Below are 21,277 nucleotides of genomic sequence, written 5' to 3'. Positions count from 1 at the left end.
GTGTGGGGCACTGGCACGAGGAGTGTGGGGCACTGGCACGAGGAGTGTGGGGCACTGGCACGAGGAGTGTGGGGCACTGGCACGAGGAGTGTGGGGCACTGGCACGAGGAGTGTGGGGCACTGGCCAGGAGCGTGGGGCACTGGCCAGGAGCGTGGGGCACTGGCCAGGAGTGTGGGGCACCGTCAGGATTGTGGGCACTGCCACTGCACACCCCACATGGAGGGGGGAAGCTGCTCACAGGGTTTGGTTTCTAACGGGTGGGGACTCTTGCGAGGAGGACGTGCCTGGGAGAAATACAATGACTGCAAAGCTGGTATTTAGTTGGTGTGGAGTGTCGTGGTTTGAAACCCCCAAAAATCCAATTCTCGAGTCCAAGCCCCCCTCTCACAAGTCACCCCAGTGTGAGGGGGGTTTTCCAGACACAACACAAGACTCAATATGGGGGGAAGGGAATTATATTACAATTATTACACAGATAAATATTATAATACATTATATACACAATCCTAACTATCTCTCCTATGGTAAAGCAGTATTTACATTGGATCAAATCTCTTTTCCCTCCAATAAAAGATCAGAAGGGAAGAAGGGCAGCAGTGTCTCTCCTCTCCAATGCAGCAGTCATAGCTGGAGTTGTAGCTGGATCTCTTTCCATTACACGCAAGGGGGTCTCCTCTCACCCCTCTAGGCCCTTTGGGGGAAAAACACTTTTTTTCCCCACCACAGGGGTTTTTGGTTTTGTTTTTTTTTTCCCCTCCCACCTTTCTCATACTTCCAAAAAACAATAGAGTAATTGAAGGATTTATTTGAGTAGCTGCTGTTCTGGATTTCGGGTGCTAGAGCCAAAAGGTGCAGTACCTTGCCCTGGCTGCTGCTGAAGATGTTTACCAACACGGTGTACATCTTTTCTGTCTGGAAGGACTTGGCAGCTGTGCAGCACTGCAGTGGAACAGCAGAGAGAGTTCAGCAGGCTGAGGTGGTTGGATAGACACACAGGGCTGTTCTAAGTTTGGTTTTGTGCAGTTTTTATGACATGTCTGGGAGCACTGTCTGTACGCGGCTCGCTGCTGACCTAAATATTGGCACTGAGTCTGGGTTTGGAGTTCTGTCTGTTCAATACTAATTTCATATCTGTACAATTTCTTCCTTATAGGTCTGTTCTTCTGGGGTCCAGAGGGCTTGATATATCTCACATTTCCCAACGACTCGAGAGCCTGAGTGCAGTCACCACGTTTGAGCCTCTCGAGCCTGTGAAGGACACTGACATCCAGGTAGGGACATCTGTGACATGTGAACTACACTGTGCTTGTCACTGCCATTCTTGTGCTGTGGTTCAAACCTGTTCTTAGGCCTCTGTGGAGATACTCTTGCTCTGTGTTTAATTCACTGGCTAGAGGAAATGCAGAGGAGAGATGCTGCTTTCAGTGATGAAAGATGTTTGAGGTAACTGTCACAAGCAGCATTAACTATCAAGACAGCAGACATGTATTTTAAGATCCAAATTCTTGCTGAAGTCAAGAGGAACTAGGTACATACTTACTTTCTTTGTGGACCTGTCTTGGTTGGCTTTGCAAGCCTAAGTTGCCCAGGGATGCCTCTCCCTCATAGTTTTGAGACCTATTTTAATGTCTAATTGGAAAATCACATGTGGAACCACTTGGCAATTTTGAGGTGTTGGAATAGGGGCCATCTAACTCAACAAGCAAAAGAGGTGAGTGTAGCTTTTTTCTTTCACTGTATCTCAGATGTCATAACCTTGTCTTGGTGGTAGACTGAATTTGCCATGTTTCATATGCTTTACCAGGTGATTTAATCTTGTAAATTTTCCTGTAGATTGTCTCCCTGGGTGTCTTAAAAATTCATGTGAACCATCTATTTTTGCTTTCTGGTCGTCGCCTGCCCTTGCAGAGTATCTTCCTGATGAAATCTGCAGTGTTCATTACTCAGTTAAGGGCTGGTAATGGAATTGATGCTGTGGGTTGCATTGAAGGTAGCAGTCTGAATTACTGGTTAATCATTTTAAAGTTTATCTTCTCTCCTTACTGGCAGATGACTAAATTATGAGGGTCAAAAGAGTTGTAAGCTCTTCTTTTTTTTTTTTTTCTTTTTTTTTTGCAGAAGTAGTGTGCTCTGAACTACTTAACTTCAGGAGGGGAAGGGATGCATGTGAAATTACCCCATGTTATCTAATGTATGTTTTATTTTAGCATTTGGTGCCATCCATTTTGGGTGAATGGGCCCTTAGTTTAATCTCATTCTGGTGTTAGGAGCCCTGTTGGCTCCTGTCCTCAGGTAGACTTATTTAATCCCAGTTCTCTAAGGCCTGCTTTCACCAAAAATTAGTGTGCTCTGGAGACTTTATCTATTGCCTGATCATAGAGTGAGAGCTCTAAACCACTGGCATAGTTCACTTTCTGTCTTTTCTCATTTTATTCCTTTGTTCCAGTTTCTGATGTTGTTGTATTTCTAATTGGTAGTGTTAAACTTTGTACAAGTCTTCCTTGACCTCATTCTGTCTAGATTTTTTTTTTCAAGAACTCTTGCCTCTTTTTTCTTTTTCTTTTTCTTTAGAGTTTACTACTGTTGCTAATTCTTCTTTGATTTCTGGTGTTTTTCCCTTCTGCTTTAAGAAGAATCTTTTTGTGGATTCTCAAGCCCAGGAGCAGTGGAGCGCTCGCTCTTTCAATCTGAGATTTGTGGCATGTAAGAAAATAGATAGGACTGCATGATAATCACATTTTATATTATGACTGGTTACCTAACTAAAATGTGAAGGTTTTCTTCTTTCTTAGTTATACCAGATCTCAAGGCCTAATTTGTTACCACGATTCTGGTATATTCTTATGGTGATCCCAGAGTGTTTTCTCCAGTATATTTGTTTTAATCACCCTTGTCAATATCTGAATGTATCCTCCTGTTCAGGAAAAGCTTCCAAGTTTAACATAAAACCGCTGGTTAATTGTAAATCAATGTGTTTAAGTGGCCAAATCAGCCAATGAGATTCAGCCCTTTCTTTAGGAAAACAGCTTAAAAGTACAAATGAGAAACAGGATTAAAATCAATCATTTAAATCAAAGTTCCCTGTTTGCTCTTTTGCATCATGATTAACACTGGTGGTTTAATCAGTGATCACTCTAACGACTCATCTCTTAGGCCAAATATTCACGTGCTTGGAATCTTAGGGTTTTTTTTTTGCAGGCCATGTGCAGAGAACATTCATAGTCAATGAGCTAAGAGTGATTTGCAGTGGGAAGCATGGCCAGGGGCTCCCTTTTAGACCATCCTGCAGGCACATGAGTAAAGTGTGAGTTCTGAATGTTTTGTCCCTGCTTGTTTTTGCAGTTCACAGGTGCAGTGATTTTTATGTTGCCTTGCAGAACATGTCTGAGGATATTTGCAGTCACATCTCAAGCTGGCTGGCTGGTGTCAACAGTGCTCTGTTACCTGAAAGATAGTTGCTTAGAATATGGACAAGTCTCTGCACTCATCTGTAGGTTCTGGTATTCAGTCATCAACACTTTCAGGGTTGTTTGTTGCTACTTATATAAGACACTGCTGACTGTCCTCTAATTAGCTCTATTAATAAAGTAAGTCTTAAAGTTATTTGGTGCTTTAGATAAAGATGTGCTACAAAACTTTCTTTCTATGTTACTTTTTCTTATACCTTCTGATGATGGGATTTGTTTTCCTTCTTCCTAGATAATTAGTTTTATAAGGCTCCTTCAGAGGTTTTGTGTTTATTTTGGGCCAGATGTAATTATCTCTTTGCACTGTGTAGAATCCTCCATAAGTTGCTCCCATTGTTTCTGGAAGGCAGAGTGAACAGTGATATAAGGGAGGGATCTGGTTTATTTCTTTAGGAGACTTTACTCTGCTGTTACTCAGCATTTACACAGACATACTGGAAGGTTTTAATTCTGTGGATTGGGAAGGGCTGTTCTGTTCTGCATCAAGTCCTCAGCCTGTGCTTTCCAGTGTAACCATTACTCTTTTTAACCAGCAAAAACTCCTTCATAAATCCTTAATGAACTTGGTTCACACTTCATCATCAGTGGTGCAGGCTCAGCTCTCCTTTCTCAGTCCTGTCTTTCCCTCTTGCTCAACACACACTCTTGCAACTCTGTGTAGATTGCAGCAAATTTATTTAGCCTTAAATCCTGTCTGAAACTTTTGTAGAGTCTTTAATTATTCTTTTATGTGTGGAGGGGAGCATCCTAAGGCATGAAGTCCCAGGATGCTGATGCAAAACATTCAGAAAGTGTTAAGAGAATTTAGGAATTCACCTTAATAGATTTAGGAATTCACCTTAATAGAAGTCTCAGCTTGGGTTGACAAGCAGGAGGGACTTTCTGTACAGAACCTCTTTAAATGGTACACTATAGTGCTGACTAAAAAGTGCACCAAATTGCAGCTCAATTAATTATCTGAATTATTTATCAGTTGTAAAATGTAGATTGCTTGCACATAAAAGGGTTGTGAGTCCAGGAAATGTCTCCCACTAGAGCAGTAGGCCGGGAAGATTATGTAAAAGATTCTGGGCTTGCCATTGAATTATAGGAATTTGTATTTTTCCTCTCTCATTTCAGAGCTTGTGTTCTTAAATTGCATGCAGCACAACAAACACTTCCTGCAGTAAATTCAGTTTATAATAATTCTTATGTCAAGAATTTGTACAGATCAAGATTTTTCTGGGGCATTTTGGCAAAACCTTTTCAAAATTGAATGTGCTACTCAAGTGATTCTTGATGCGTCATATTTGGCACTATTTTATGTGCTCAGGTCTTTTTGTTTGTTTCTTTGTGTCTTTTAAAAATCCCAGGTAAGGGTTGATCATGGAATTCTGTATCCCAAAGACAGGCTATGTGCATATAAACTGATTTGGGTGCCTGGTAAGGGTTAGTTGCAGGATCCAGGTCCGATTCATACCTGCTGAGATGGTTTGCCTGGTTACAGTGTATGTTACACTTTACTCTGGGCCGTGGTTTTGAACATGTCACATTGGCTTGATCCGAGATTTTGCCCCCCTCTCTGCTTGTTTTGAGATGTCTAAGCCCAAAATCACGGTGGTAAATGTAAGAAATGGCTTTGCTCTCACTTTTCAAGCTTGTTCCAGCCCTGTGCAGATCTGTGAGATGAATGCTAGAGGCAGACACGAGCTCTCCTTGCGTGCATTGCTTATCTGCTCAGGAGGTTTGGGGTGAAGGCCTGGCTCCATCACACTGAAGGGAAATTTTGTTGAATTGTCTCATTTGTACAACTGTTTCACCTTGACCTTCTGATCTAGGCAGAAATGAAATGAAAGGTTGCATAGTAGGGTTTGGTTTTGATTTCTGGGTGTGGATGTTCAGAGTATTGACTGAGTAACTCTCTGGAGGTCCAGATACAGAAATAAGAGCTTTTATCTAAATGAGGGCAGAGGGTTAGACTGAAATCCATCCAAGTGGCAATGGAGGCAGACTGAAATTAAGTATCTGGGATATTTTCAAGCTTTTCAAAATACCATGAACAGAATCAGCATCAAAGGTAGCTTTTACTTCTGCTTTAGTGTTGGTAGAATCTGGGTGCCAGGCTGCTTGCCCCAGCACTGTGTGTTCTGTTTGTGTGCATGTAAGCATATGACTTGTTAGAGTAAGAGTTTTTAAATTATACCAGGTACTGAAAGGGTGTGTTATTCAACAATCTAGCTCTTACTGCTCCTTCTGTATTACCATTTGTGACATACTTTGTGGTATCTGCTAGAATAATACCAAAGCCTGTGGGTAATCTACTAGAGGGTAACTAAAATCAGAGTTTATAAATGGAAATGCTGACACAACCTTAAAGGGGCAGCCTCAAGTGCTGTTCACCATCCATTGTTTGCATCAGCTTAGCCTGAAAATGCGTTTTTCCTCTTGCAGATTTTGTCCTTTCCCATTTGCCAAACATTGATTTCTCCCCCCGCCCCCAAGTCCTTCAGTTCTAATGGAGCTTGAAATTAAGGTGGCTTCATTTTTCTGTCGCTTCCTTGTTCACCCAAATCGATGATGCCAGCACAGCTGTGGGGACCTTTTAACCCTTGCAGAGCCACGGTGGGGAGTGCAGGAGGGCAACCTTCCACCTCGGTTTTTTGGGGTTGCTCTTGGTTTCTTTGCGTTGCTGCAATGCAAGGAGTGAAAAATATTATTTGCAGCCGTAGTTTGAATTCTTCAAAAGCTGTAGGAATCTTGGGCTCCAAAAATAGCTCCAAAAATACCTTTCTACAAAGGTTCTCAGAAGTCTTTTTTTTTTTTTTTGTCCTCCTGCTGCTAGTGCCTGCTATTGTCAAACCCTGCTGTCTCCTTTGCTTAGGTTGTCTCACTCAAATTCAGGATCTGAGCCCTCATGTACACATTTGGGCATGGAAATCAAGAATATAAATATCCTGGCAATTAATGTGGCCAGAGGCAGTTTTAACACAATTGAAGAAAGCAGTGATAGGGGGTGAATGAGTATTTTGACGTGCAGCAAATGGAGTTAAGGGATGTGGACCTTAGGAATATAAATTAAAGAAACTTCCTCAGCCCATCCCTGAGGTGTTTGCACGTCTCCCTTCTTCTAGGTGACGTGTAACAATTTTACATAAACTGCAGCCAAGGGCTTTTGCAGCCTGGGTGAGACAGGCAGGGGTTTGATGGCCTGTCTGCCACCTTCCTGACCCTGGTGGTGTCCCAGAGCCCCTCGGAATGAACGGGCTGGCCCTGAGCCTCCCAAGGCCTGTCCTGATTAAAGGATGTCCTGGAAAGTGGCAAGATGGGCATAGACTGGGATGGGAGTGGGATTTAAGAGTGCAGGCTTCTCTGTTTCATAGCCAGCATGGTTGGGGTTTGTTTTGGTTTAAGTTTAAAGGAATAAAAACCAAACAAAAACAAACACACAAAAAAATAAAAATAAACCTCCCTCCTTTTGGCCTCAGAGAGGTGAGTGAATCACACTGTAGAAAAAGAGAGATGAGAGAGGAAAAAAAAAAAGCCAAAGACATTAGGAATGTATTTGGGGGTTTGGTGTTTTGTTTTTTTTTTTTGCTTGTTGCTTTTTCCCCTCCCATCCTTAGTAAGCAGCCGTTTTCTGTAGTTTTCCTTACTGCAGTACCATGATTAAGTAGTGCAGTTTTAAATTACCCTGGCCTTACTAACCTTAAAAACAAACATGCATGCCCCCCCAAAAACCCAAACCATGGCACATTAAATGTAGAACACTCTGGCATTTCATTAGTTGGCCAGATTACAGTCACTCAACAAATGCTGTGATATTGAATTATTTCAAAATTTTTTTTTTGCTTGGTTGCATGCTGATTGGAGTAATTATGTGGTGATCTTCCAGTTCATTATGGTTCTGATCAGGGATTCCTGACTCTAAGGTACTTGGGAACAGCGTTTGTAAACAAGAGGGTCTGAAAGGGATATTTCAAAACTTTATGCTAGTGCAAGGTCATGAGGTGGAAAAATTGGGAACTCTTGTTCTAGTAGCTGTGTTTATTGATCTATTTAAATTCAGCTATGTCCTGGCACATTTCACATTTCCTGTCTGCTTAATCCAGATATGTTCTCTGCATCTCAAATAGGTACAACTGTAGACTTTTAGCAAATGTCTTCATTTCCCCTCCCCCGTTCTCCTTTTGCTGTGTAGCTCTGCCCTTGGATGACAGTTGTTCCAATTCCTAATTGAATGTTAACTCATACCCCTGTGAAGGAGCAAATGTGGTCTAGAAGGCGGTTTTGACATCACATCTCCAAAAAGCATCTCCTATGCTGAGGTGTAAATGTCTCTGCTTCTCTTGGAAGCACTGCAGGATCCTTTAATAGAGCGAACCTGGGTGTGATATCTGAGTCAGGATTTCACCCAGACCCTGCTGGTAGCAATGTTACTATTGCAAGAAGTACTGTGGGATCCTTAATGACTTTCAGGATCTGTGTGTTCCATGTAACCAGGAGGGTGGCACTTCTGGCAACGTTGTACCTCCTAGTGTCACGCAGTCCCATTAATTTAGTGCTGGCTGAGGTCTTGTATTGACTACTGACCTGGACAGTGTGTGCTCAGCATGTGCAAATGAACTGTTGGAATTGGTGTTTTCATGGTGCTGGAAAGATTTAGTGGAACGGTTTCATCTCCGTGGTTATAATGGATTGGTGAGAAGAAACAATGCTGAGATGCAAATTCTTGCAACCTGCCAGTTTGCCTCCTCCATGTATCATGTGATACAGCACTTCCTTGGATTAAAGAAATGGTTTTATTTATTTATATGAGGCTCAAATGTAGCTTTTGCAAAGCACAACTCGCATTTTGTTTTGTAAAATTTTGAAACCTTTACAATAAAAGTGTAGACCTTACAGGAGAGGATTTCCAGTACCTTGATTATAGCTCTGAAATAAAAAATCTGCAGGGCTGTGCTGGGATTTCACAGTGGAATTGATTACACACAGAAGTGAACCTGGTTCATCTATGTTGCATTTAAGGGGAAAAAAAGTTGTCAAAAATAAACAAGAAGGTAAATGAGGTTTCTAAAATATGAGCAGCATTTTGTGTAGCAGCAGTGTAAAACCACAGTTTGGAGGTTTTCTTTTTTCATTCATTCTTTATTTTTAGAGCAGTCCAGTTTTCTCAGTGGACCTTGGTATGTCCTTCCAGTGCCTCTGTGGAAATGGGAAGTGGAAACTCTTGGCTTTGGGAAGCCCTACAGAGGCCTTGTTGTAGGGACTTTTCACAGATGGCAGAAGCTCTCAGTCCCAGCGTTGCAGTGGGTTAATGGATGTGAGCTGTAGGTTTGGCATTGAAAAATAAACACTTACCTATTTAAGGCTTTTCAGCTCTTCTGAAAAAGAGAAGTAAAGAAAATTTCCCAACTGCAATTGGAAAAAAAAAGAATTCTGATCTTCAGCAAACTTGTCTGAAATGAGGCAGAAGGGCTTGGAGCTGACCTGTAAGAGAGGTGGATTTGTTACCTTTCTCCTAACCTATTGCTTTTGCAGGGTTTTTTGCTAGTCTTTATTACATGAGCATTGTCTTGACCACCTTTCTCAACCAATTCCTCATGGTGCTGTGAGCTGTACAGAAAAAAATCACTCTTCCACAAGGGAAATCTGTAATGTGAGCAGGCCACACTCTCTCGCTGAACTCCTGTGGTCACAAACAGCATAAAACCCTGGACACTTTCTTTTCAGCAAGGCAGTTCATCAAATTTATTAGGAAAACCAGCAGCTGCTGCAGCTCTCGACTCCCTCCCCTCCTTTCAAGCCCCCCTAATTTACTCAGGCCTCTTGAAAGTGTTACTGCACTGATGAATTCCACTGGGGTTTATTACTGAACCATTTGCCTAATTTAGCAGTCTGGGAAAGGCCACAGGTACATTGTTGTGCGTGGCCTCCTCTCCACTGTAGTAATTAGTCAGTTTGACTCCACATCCAAAATCTTAATCCTAGGCATTATCAAGCTTTGCTTTAAAATAGTCACTAACTAAGAAGTGTGTCAACTGTTTATCAATGCCTGGGCATCAAACTGAGATGTACTTGAGCTTCCCCGTGCGAAACAACAGCCTGGAAATTTGGCAGTTTGCAGAAGAAATGTTTGGGTTGTGTGTGTGGATGTTTTTTAACTTTCTTTTTGAAGTCAAAATGAATTCTTACTCCTGCCAAGATACGCTCCTGAAAGAAAGTTGCAGCCTTTTGAGGTAGAACTAAGGATACATGCATTTGCTTCACTCCTTTAGATTTTTGGCACAACTTCTGTTCTCGCTGCCTCCTTTTTGTTTTCTTTCCTGTCTTTTATTTCTCATCTTTCTTCCTCTCTCATTTTTTTTCTCACTCCAGTTGTGTTTATTCCCTTTGCTTTTCTGCTCAGGATTCATCTATTACCTCCTCCCTGCTCTTTACTCAGGCCTCTGTTTTGACATTATTTTGGGTGCAAAAGGGTTATTTGCTTACTTTGAAATAAGTCATTAAACTTCTGTTAACACAAAAAGCAGTTATTGTGAAATGTCTCATTGGTTTTCCGTGCGTGTGAAAATGACTGAAAGAAGCTTAGGGAGATGAGTTGGAAATTTTCTATACCATTCCATTACTTGTATCTCAGCAAGCATGCAAGATGCTTCCACCAGAAGCTCCAACGTGATTTTGCAGCATTTTGAGCCACAGCTAACAGATTATTTTTTAAGTTAATTGGAACAGCATGCTTAATTGTTGCTTGGTAAAAAAGGCTTGAGAAGGTTGGAGAGATTTAGTTTTAAAATAACTTTATAGAGGAATGAGTTAGCACGTTGCCAGCTGTTGTGACTGCAGTGGAAGTCTCTGTGGGCTGTGCTTTTGAAGCAGCAATTTCTGGGTTCTGTGTTATCTTCTGTGTTTATTGTGGGGTAGAGGTGGAAAAGGGAAGAGAGGTTTGCTGACTTGTGGCATTTTTGAGTGAGCAAAGGGAAGGCTCGCCAGTGTTACACGAGTGCTGTTCAAAGGCTGGTGGATGAGGAAAGACAGCAGGAAACACCTCAGTGCTTAATTTCAGTTTCAGCAGCTTTATTAAACCCTTTTGAATGCTTCAGTTGGCTCTCCTAGACTTGATACAGGATTAGCTGAAACTAAATCTGTCATAGTTGATTTCTTAGACCACATTTGGGACAGATCTGTTTGGCTGCCTTTACGTGCTCATTGTCAGCACCAGATAACTCAGAGGAGAAACACTGACAGAGATGTTCACGGGGATATCTGCTTGCTTTATTAGGCATCACCTTGTTCCCTGGTGGTTAGAGACTGGCTGTCCCTGAAGCATGAGGAATAATAATTCTTTCCTCAATTTTAGTGTTAAACTCATCTCTAGATACTGTCAATATCCATATACATACTGAGTCAGTTTTTAATCCCATTATGTTTTTGGCCTTGCCATCTTCCCGTGGTAGTAAGTTCCACAATCCAATTACAGATTGTGTTAAAATTTATTCCCTTTTATTGGTTTTGAGCTTGGCATCATTTAACAAGACATAGTTTCCTTTTTGTATGAACTGGATTTCTGGATCTGCCCTTTCTGGAACACTTATTTTACAGACTTTTAAAGTACCAGCTCTTGGTTCCTTCTATTAACGTTATTCGTCCCCAGAGTGTTCCCACCTCATGCTTTTGCTGATTCCCCAGATCTGCCCTGCAGTTTCCCTTCTGAGGGTGGCTGTCCAGCTTACATGGTGTTCTTGATAACACCCCACTGTTGTTTGGTTTTCCTGATAATGATGTTCAGTGTGGCCAAACCCGGTGTGAAAGGCAGAAGGAGTAATCTGTGAAGGATTTGATTTTAATCTCGGGTAAGTGGGAGTGCACAGGTGGGGATACCATACAGTATCATGACAAATCCTTATCTCTAAACGTGTTTGCAAGCCAGTAGGATTCTTTAGGCCAGATTCTAATGTATGAGAAAAGACATTGCTGAAGACAAGTGGGGGAGGAAATGGAGGATGGGGGAAAAACCAAACCACATTTCAAACATATGAGTGGGAACTCGCATGTTATCTCCAGATCCTTGGAGCAGTAATTGATTTTGCCTGCTATGGTTACCATATAGTAACTCTGAAACATTCATTATTTCTTTCCTCTCCTGCCCCAAGGCTTGTAGCAAAAAAATGCGGGTTTAAATCCTTTTACTTTGTCTGTTAAGTAGATACAAAAACCTGAAGGCTTTAATAAATCTGAAATAAGAACTAATGCAGTAGTCAAAAGACTCACCATTCTCTTGACTAAAAGAAACCGTGACCATCTTCAGCTCCTTCTGAAAGCTAAATGCTGGAAGCTGGATGCAAAGATCTATCCCACTGTGGAATTACACATTTGGACCTTGTACTCTGGTTTGATTGTGTTTTTTCATAGAGCTAACCCTGCAATATTTCTTTTAGTACCCATCTGTCTTGATTTAATTTTTCCAAGGTAAAAAATGGCTTATTTAGAAAATTTGCAGCTCATTGCTAGTGGTAAGAAGCTTGATTACTGAACAGATACACTGTATCAACATCACTTCCTAATTTTGTTTTGCTGTTTGACTTGAGGTTAATGTTTTGGCTTCTTGTTTGCTGGTAGGATGAAGTGCATAATAGTGCTGTGTGTCATTAGTTAATGTTATGCTGAATGTTTTGTTGTTTGTCTGTGGTTTCATACCCTTAGATGCTTTCTCTACCTTTGCTAATGTCCTCTTGATTTTTTTTTCCCCCCCTCTTCTGAGAAAAACCTTGGTGTCTGTTTTTCATAAGCTTTTGACTTAGTGAATTATGGAAATAAGCACTCAAGGTGGACACATCCTCTGGCTTGTTGCTGGAGCAGGGGGGAGCTGAGCAGGGAATGATTCCCATCAGCGATGGGTAACTGGTCACTCAGTTATATCCCTGTTAGTCACTGTAGCAGAATTGTTCACTTGTTAACTTCTTTCCTTCTTCTTTCTTCTGGGTTACTGTATTTGCTTGTTTTTTCCTTGCTTTGGCATTTTCTCTGGGAAGCCTCTCCAGCATGGCAGGGGTGAGATGCTGTGTCCCTTGAAGGCTGGCAGGAGGCAGCTGGGGACTTCTCGACCTTCCTGCCCCTGGTGTGTGGCAGGTCCACCAAGCCCAGCAGGACATTCCTCCATGTGAAAAGAATCTGAGGCTTGTTTTGAAGGCTGGATGGTTCTTGCTGATGTTTAGGGGTGCTGGATTTGGGGAGGAAACATTACGTATTAGCCTGTCTATCCTCAGGAATGCCCAGACATGGAAGGCCTATTGCATTAGCAGGACAGAGAAGCAAGTCTTGCTCTTCTGTCCAAAGTTATCCCTGTAATAAACACCCAAAGCCAAGCTTTGAGAAATAATGTTCTTTTGCAGCAGAATAGCAGAACAGATCTCCTTCCTGCAGGGGGTTGAGTCTGCAGTGTGTCTTAAAGGGCAGGATTTAGTTGTTTGTCTCAATAGGTCTATTCTCTCTCGGTTACAGGTTTGCTCTCTCTGTCTTACAAAATCTCTTGCTCAAACTCTTCTGCATGCATTGCCTCTGAAGAAGCGCCTGTAACATTTTCTCTCTGAGATGAAATACTAATTTCCAGCCAATATATTATGTGTTAGCAATGCATCCTGGCAACAAACGTTGCTTGAAACCACATATTCAGAGAGGGAGGTGGGAAGCGCAATTCAAAGGCTCGTGTCGCTGCAGAGACGGCTCAGCAGAACATGTTGCATGTGGGAAGTGCCCCAGTGGATCCAGGGAAGGTTCATCTTGCCATCTCCAGGGAGTTTCTATATCCGTGGATTTTATGCAGCCCTCCGGGGTGGATCCTTTCGCCTTCAGCACGCCTGGCTGGTGTCATCTGTAGGAAGGAGCACACCCTGGTGCTGGGTTTGCAAATGCAGTGTTTGTCTCGTGGCACGTGTGCTGGAAGGTTATGGCCATCCAGCAAAAAAATGAGGATTTTTCTGATGCTTTACATGAACCTGAACATGGAAACTTTGAAACTGGAAAGAGTCAGATGCTGAAGGAGGAGAAGGATGGCCACCACTTATAATGGAATGGGGTTTACTACACTCTCTTGTATGCTGATTAATTGACTTTTAGCAGGTTAAAGCAGCAGAGCACCTGGGGCAGGAGTTACGGTCTGGTTGTCCATGTCTCTGCAGGGCGTAGAGAGCTGGGCAGGTTGTGCCTTTGCATTAGTGAGGCTCTTTCTGGTGTCAGTGGCAATGGTTTGCTGATTTCATCCTTTTCCCAGCCGAAGTTCCAGAATGATAAATTGAAAACTGTCATGCCCAGTATCCTGTACCTCTGTGCCTTATGGAAAATGCATGCAGCAGACAATGAAATTGAATTGCTGTCACGTGTGACTAAAGAAAAGGGCTTTTTGTTTCTTTCACAATTTGTATTTCAGCAAGTGCTGCAATTTGTTTTTGTGAGCTGAATGTGTCGTTAATGCACTTCCTTGAGAAGCTGAGGAGTTCTGTTCAATATGTGAATTTGTGGAGGCAGTGTAGGCAGGTAGGACCTCAGCATTTAAACATAACTCCTGAGCTTATCAATTTATTTCCCTCAAATGTTTTACCTCTTGAAACAACCCTTTGCTACAGTTACTGCACTGGATCATTGGCCTTGCTGTGTAGTATTGACTAATTATCTTAAAAAATGAACTTCCAGCTTCCAGAGCAAATCAGGAGTGACACCTTGTCAGCACCATGAGTGGGAACCTCTTCCTGCGACAGAGAGGCCTCCACGTGCTCACACAGTGGTGCTGCTCAGGGCGAGGTTGATGGCCCTGAGAAGTGCCAGGTTTGAAAGCCTGAAGTGCTGACCCTTCTAGTGCCGTTTGTGAAATCAGTGCAGTGTGTTAATGAATGTGACTGCCATTGATGGGCGTCGCTTCACAGACCAAATCTTGTTTACTCAGACTGACAGTCTGGCAGAGATTCCTTTGGGCTCTTCTTTTCCAGGGCCATCAGGAGTGTAAATGGTTGAAGTGCAGCACTACCTTTTGAAGTGTTTGTGTGAATTCAGTGCCTTTTGATGCACAGCCGTCCATTCCATCAGAGTAATCTTACCTGTGGGATCATCAGAGCTTCCTTTTGCATTAATATCAAAGATTTAGTTAATTGTTACTTCTGATAGCCCAGCAAAAATAAAACAGGAAGAACTGTCTGCTGTTCCTTATTTTTTGGGTATGATTTAGATCTGGGGGGTTTTTTCCCATTAATCTCTGAAGAATGTGCACAGGTGCTACTAGAAGGATCTGCTGAACAAGCCATTGCTACCATGTCAAATTTCTGTGGGCAGTAGTTAGATGTGTTTATTACAAAAAAACCTTAGTGATTCTTAGAATGTGTTGTTGAAATATCTTTTAAAAGAGTTTTTAGCTTTCTTTTCAAGATAAGCTTCAGCTGAATTGGAGCATAGGTGCACTGGCAGGCCTAGGATACAGAAGCACAGGGAAATGAAGGCTGAAATAGGAGCAGGTTCATGCAAATCAGTATTGAGTGGAACTGTGGAGATCTCAGGACCGGAATCTCCAGCAGAGCTGCAATTCAATGTATTGAATTGTCAGAGTGTGCAGCCAGGTGGGTTATTGGCAGTGCACATCTGCATTGCTTCTGCCTCCAGTTACAGCAGCTTCCAGCTCTTTGACTGTCTCATGGTTTAAAAGCAGGGCCTGGGCGGGGCAGCAGTGACCAACAACAGGGAAATGTTGCCCTACAAGCTCATTATCATAACTTATATTAATGACTGGCATGATATTTTTTCTATGTCAAGCTAAAACAATTAAGAGGTTCAGTTGCACATGGAACATCAAAATGCATTTGTTACTTGACTTTGACTTCTCGAGATCTATATTCAGATCTAAACAAATGTGTGTCCTCCATAGCTCGGAAATGTCTAATGACAAATTGTATCTTATTTGTTTATAGCACACTTTGTGAGAACAACTAAAATGGAACCCAAGCATTTAGCTTTTGAAACCAGAGGCTGTAAGTGAGGTGTAAAAATGGAGAGTGTCCTGGAGTTTTGGGTTTTGGTTTTTTATTTTGGTTTTTCAGGGGAATGGGCGGATTTAGAACAAGAGCTCATAAAGAGCCAAGGATATAGGATTTCAGCACTTGAGATTTATCCATTTGTACTGACTGACTGAAAGCAGCACGTTGAAATCAAACCACCAAACTGCTGTCAGAGGTGCTGTGGATGAACAGGGAATGGTTTTTTTATTTCAGAGATTCTGCAGGACAGAAGGAGGAAGGGAATGTCTGTTACCAACTCTGAAAGCAAGCATCTGAAATAGATTCCAAGAGTATTTTGGAGCAGGAATGCCAGTTTAAATATTTATGCAGTGTTTTATTGCACTGATTCAAATATTGAATAGCACCTGACCCTTGAATTTTTGGATCCTTGCCTGACTGGCACCCCCTGATGTGTATATTTAGTTAGAAAACGGCCTTCTGTGGCAGCTGCTTTTCATTGCAGGAAATTGGGAAAGCTGGATTTTGATCCAATTTTTGTCATGATTTTCATGCTTGACTTTGAGTTCAAGAAATGCTTTCCTATGCATCATTTTCTTCAGCTGAGAAATAAGAGTTGCATTTACCATTTTCTCAGACCTCTGTTGTTCACAGTCGTGATCGGTATTTGACAGCATTTAACTGACCTCCAACTTCCCTCCCTCAGATAGCAGACCTTGTAAAAAATAAGGTGTTTTCTCTGCATCAGTAGTTTTCTGGTTTGGCAGTGCTGGGCAGCACAGTCCTTGGCTGCCTCTGTGCTCCATGGACTGTCAGCAGAGCTCCTTTCCCCACCTGAAACAAGGACCTGAAGCTGTGCTACAAACACCTGTCCACTGGCAGCTCTGCTGAAACCTCCCCTTCATCCTGAAGACACCTGCAGTGGCTGTCACCAGTCTGGACTGGAGATCTTCAACTCCTCTGAGCTGAAATTGTGCTAAGACTACAATTAGTTGCTGTCCTGGGTTGTGGCCACACAAAACCCCTTTAAGCTGGCAGCTCATTAGAGTCATAGGCTAAAACTTTGGTCAATACAGTTGCTGCCACTACCCAATATAATAATTTTATGCAGCAGTATTTTGTAGTGTAGTGACTCTCACTTGAGATGGATTATTTCTGCCGTGCCTGATGTAGAGAGAGTGAGATGAAGTAGCAAAACCTAGTTATGAGGAGCCTGGCCTGGCCTATTGCTGGGCACATACCCAGCTCCTGAGCTTGGATCTTGCACCAGCAAACTGCTCTTGGGGTCTGGGAGGACTTGGGTGTTCCTGCCCCTTGGCTGCCAGACCTGCAGCATTGGCTGCTCTTGCAGGGCTCAGGCTCAAGATGCAGATGCCCTGACTTCAAAATATCAGCAAAAAGTCTTCCCAGATTCCCAGCCGAGCTCTGTGCTTGTTTATTGCTGAAACCCCAGGGATGCGAGATAGTTTTAGCAAATAAACGTGAGGGATCTGTGGAGGGATTTCTGAAACAATCATTCTCTGTTTCCCTCTGTGTATTTGCAGACTTGGAGAAGAAAATGGAGAATTTGGTTGGCTTGTTTACCCAAGCTATTACACTGGCTTAGCTGTTCCATGATGAAGTTCCATTTCAGCACTGAGCTTACTAGGCTGCGGAGATAAAAATTATCAGTTTGATTGGTTTTGTCCTCCTGTTTTTACGTTCAAGTTTCACAGGGTTGGATCAATGTCTGCCACCATTTCTTCCTGAAAAACAGACTTACCCTGAACCTTTCTGCAGTCACAGGGACCTGCTCCAAGTATCCAAACGCTGTGGGTTTTTTTGCACTGTTAAGAAATATAGTGGTGGCTCAGCATTATGGCCATGGCTTTGAATGGGAAGCCAGTGTTAACTAAATTTAAAACATTTGTTCTGTGGCAGAGCAATACTGCTGCATGCTCACGCTTTCCAGAGGGTGTCCAGATCCCATACTCTGCAGAGCTTGCCCTTGGCTTCATTTGATCAAACTGATAGGATCTGTTGAGAGGGATCATGCAGGACTGATGCTGTGCAGGCAATTAAAATCTATGAATTGGATTAAAATCCAAATGTTAGTATGCTTTGATGGGATTCTTTTTTGTTTGCTTTTGACTGAGATGCTTTTTGGAGATAAAGTTGGAACCAGCTCCTAATCTGCAGTTGCTTGGGGCTGAGATGTCTGAGGTTTCTTTACTTTGCTGCTCTTACCTATTGACCCGCGTGATTAATTTTGTGTCTGAACTTCTGTCCTTTTTATTCCTGACTCTTCTGCCCTGTCAGTACACAGCTGAAAACCAAAAATCTGTACAGTTCAGGGGACCAATTAGGTTTAGACTTTAGGATAAATACTTGGTGGCTGTGAAATAGTATGTGCTTCATTTCTTGTTTCAGGAGTCTCTTTTTTTTTTTTTTTTATTTAGAGCTGAGCTTGACAAAGAAGGATGAGACCAGATGCAGTTATAAAGGGTGCATTGTATTTTTACTGCAGTACTGAAGTATTGATTGTTGACTTATTGGTAGGCTTAATGCACAACCATTTCCTTAGTTAGTGTTTGAATGTCCATTAAAATGTTGACTTGGTGCCAGAACGTTGAAATCCTACATTTATAATATAATTTGTCTATCCAAAAGTACTAATGTGGTTTGAATTTAAAAAAAAAAAAAAAAGATAAATAGGCAAGTCTTGAGTTTCCTTGTTTTGTATTTGTTAACCTTCACATGCTGAAATGAACCTCTGAAGTAGGAGATGCTGGAAAGAAGAGGGAGGGACAAAACAGAGAGGATTAAGCTTGTTTTGGTTTATGCATGTCTCTGGTTTTGGGTGGTGGCATGACCACACTTGTGGTGGAGAATAATATTTTCAGCTATCTGGTTCAGTTTTGCTGTTTGTCACAACCTGCCATGAAGAACAGTAATTGTACAAAGCCTAAAGACTTCACTGCAGCTGGAAGTAAGTACTGGAGATAAAGGGAGTCCAGAACAGCTTTCTGCTCTCCCAAATGTGAGGGGAAACAGTGGACAAAAGGTGAGGATCCAAGAGTTTGCCCTCTGGCCACTGTTCTGAGCGTTATTTAATCTCTCACTTAGACTTGTAGCCAAGACTTGCTGCAGTCCCTTTCCTGTCATTTCAGCTTTCCATTAAATAATAAGATTTTGTAAGGTAGGGTTATTGCCTGTTAGAGTCTACCATTTTAAAAGAAATTAGTATGATACTTTTGCCAAAAAAAAAAAATAGATGGTTTTCTCTCACTGGGAAGTTGTAGCAATTGCTCCACTTCTGAGCAAATGCTTGTGTGAGTGGTGTAATTACTTAGATGAAGCTTGTGCTGATATTTGTGTTAAAATTGACTTCTTTTCTGCCATGGAATATTTTGGGATTAGTGTTTCTTTCCTCTCTGATCTGACCTTCTCCATTCCCCTGTTTCAGTAATCTGCCAGATGTGATCATTCTGTGTAGAGGTGATTGTCACCATTGTTCACTGTATTTCTAAAATGTACAAAGAGGTTGCAAAAAAACTTTCAGATTTCTTTTCCCTATGCAGTTCTTATCCATTCAATTACTGTGGTTGGTCTGTTGAATTTTATGGTGATTGTTCAAAATTTTGAGTTTGGGTGACAAATGATGAAGCAATTTGGAAACGAGTCTCTCCACTTTCATACTGAGGAAACAGAGAACATAACAAGCTGCTTTGGATTTCCAGCTCATCCTTGTGTGAGGTATACAGCACAATTTCTAAGCATTTGTGCTCCTTTCCATGGACTCTTGTATGGCATGGGCCCAGCTTACCTGACTTAATCAGAGTTTACCTTTAAATGGTAGAAAAGAAAGGATGTTACCATATAGCAATTTAATTAACACTACGGCAGCAACTATTTATAGACTTTAAATAATTGCAGTGCCAAATTAAGTTGCCCTGTTCCACTTTTTTAGATACTAGCAATTGCAAGAGATGATAAACTCCCTCTCTCCAGGGGGGTGAATTAATAGGTGTTCCAGAAGGCCTGGAAGGGGCAGGATTTGATTGCATTCCTCGAATGCTGAACACCTAAGGCTCTCAAATCAGATAGCAAAGACAATCTGTTGAAAGTGTGCATGGACTTGCAGGAAAGGCCCTTGCTGATAATGGAGGACCCTAGGGAAAATGCATTTTGGGTAGTATTCAACTTCAGCAGCTGGAGGATCTTGTTTGGTACAAATATTAATAAAATTTCCTTATAAAAGGAAATCAAGTATTCTTTATCTTTGCCTCCAGCATGTCCTTATTTCCAATAAATACACATAGGAATTAATGTTATTTGCAGAACCCTAGTTCAGTAATAGTACATAAATAATATGTTACATCATAATTGAGTAAAAGCTAATCTTTTTATTTAAAAGTATGCATTGATGTGTGTAATCTTGACTGTACTACTGAAGCTGCTGGTCCTGAAGGGAGTGTTTGCTTAATTAATAGTAGATGGGGAGTGGTTGACCCAAACTCCCCAGTAAATACATCTGCAGCCTGTGATATTGTGCCCAATAATGGTGAGAAGGATAATGCTTCACTGGTTTACAGCCTGGTGTGGTATTAGAGCTGCAATTCCCTGTGGAGATAGATGGCAAACACCTAAGTTGTGCTGGATGACTGAAGCTAAAGCAGCTGCGTTACTGGATGTTCCTCCTGAGTTCTAAACATTGTGCATTAACTGCTTTTCATAAGTGAAATGTGTGTTTTGGAATCTTGTCTGCCCTCTTTGGGTGTCTTCTGGAAGGATGTTCTGCAGTAAGGCCTCTCCTAATGGACACGTCTGAGCCTGGGAGATCTCTAGGGATAATTGGAGCCTCTTCTGCTCAGTGTTGGGAGAAAGGGGTAAATGATGTTTGGCCTCTCCGTTTTTCATGAACACGTAGGTTGTATGACATTAATTAGTCAGCAAAGTAATTTCACAGAAAAATTCTCTGGCAAAATAACACCCCAAACCTGCAGTATGATCCTGATGTGCTGAGTGGGTGCTGTTAAGTGCAGTGTCTGGTGATGTGTATCCAGCAACAAACTGGTGAGCACACTAAGGTAGAGGGGCATCACCAGAAAAAATGATTTACCCCTTTCAAGCCAATGGAGCAGTGCAGCTGTCACAGTGACTGTGGGGACAGGCACTCGGTGTCTGGGTGCCCACTAAGCCCTGTCTGTTCCTCTGGGGCTGGACAGAACATAAATTCTGCAGTAAACTTGGAATATGGGCTCTTGGGTAGAAGGAGCTCAAGAAGGATTAACAACACATTTTTGTTTACACCACTAATCAGTCTTTAGATGCTTTAGTCTTGGCCAGTACTGATCTAGTGCATGTTTGAACTAATGACCTCTATTTGAAAGTCACTTTGTCCTTTTAATAGTTTTCTGAGTCAACCTCTGTCCATTCCTGAGAGTCTCTTTATCTGTACACTTGAAAAGGTTGTTCTTTTGTTGTGAAAGACTAATCCCCGTTTTGTATGGCTGTGCACATTGCATTAAATGAAAGCTCCATGTATTCCCCTCACTTGCCTGCAATGAGTCCTTGCTTTTTTCCTAATCTGACAGTTTGTGCCTCAGTTTCAGTGGGTTCTGTTACCTTCAGTTGTGGAGCTTTAGTTGGACAAACTGGGAGAAGGTGGTGGCCAGGGTCTCATTCCCTGCAGCCCACTGTTTCCCAGTCCCTACCAAGTTTGTGTTCTTGAGTTTGACCTTTCTCCAGGCATTTACTTTTACTGGAAACATCTGCCTAACCACAGCTAGCTGACTTCAAGACATGTAGCAGTGCCAGTCCTTCATCATCTTGGCTGAGCTCTCAGATTTGATCCC

The 21,277-nt window shown here is 42.0% G+C and overlaps 1 protein-coding gene across 4 annotated transcripts in view; it reads left to right on the top strand.

The window, feature by feature from the left end:
* Nucleotides 1-21,277, top strand: part of NUP93 (nucleoporin 93) — a 76,385-nt gene that overhangs the window by 6,019 nt on the left and 49,089 nt on the right. For all 4 annotated transcript variants that reach the window (XM_027698192.1, XM_027698193.1, XM_027698194.1 and 1 more), the window contains exon 3: nucleotides 1,155-1,272. In XM_027698192.1, the coding sequence (XP_027553993.1) occupies nucleotides 1,155-1,272 (118 nt within the window). The remainder of the gene's footprint in view (nucleotides 1-1,154; nucleotides 1,273-21,277) is intronic.

This window comes from Neopelma chrysocephalum, unplaced genomic scaffold (genome assembly GCF_003984885.1).
Source record: "Neopelma chrysocephalum unplaced genomic scaffold, ASM398488v2 Primary Assembly neopelma1_125, whole genome shotgun sequence".
Taxonomy (NCBI): Eukaryota; Metazoa; Chordata; class Aves; order Passeriformes; family Pipridae; genus Neopelma; species Neopelma chrysocephalum.
The sequence above is the reverse complement of the archived record's forward strand: the minus strand, read 5'-3'. Positions and strand labels throughout refer to the sequence as shown.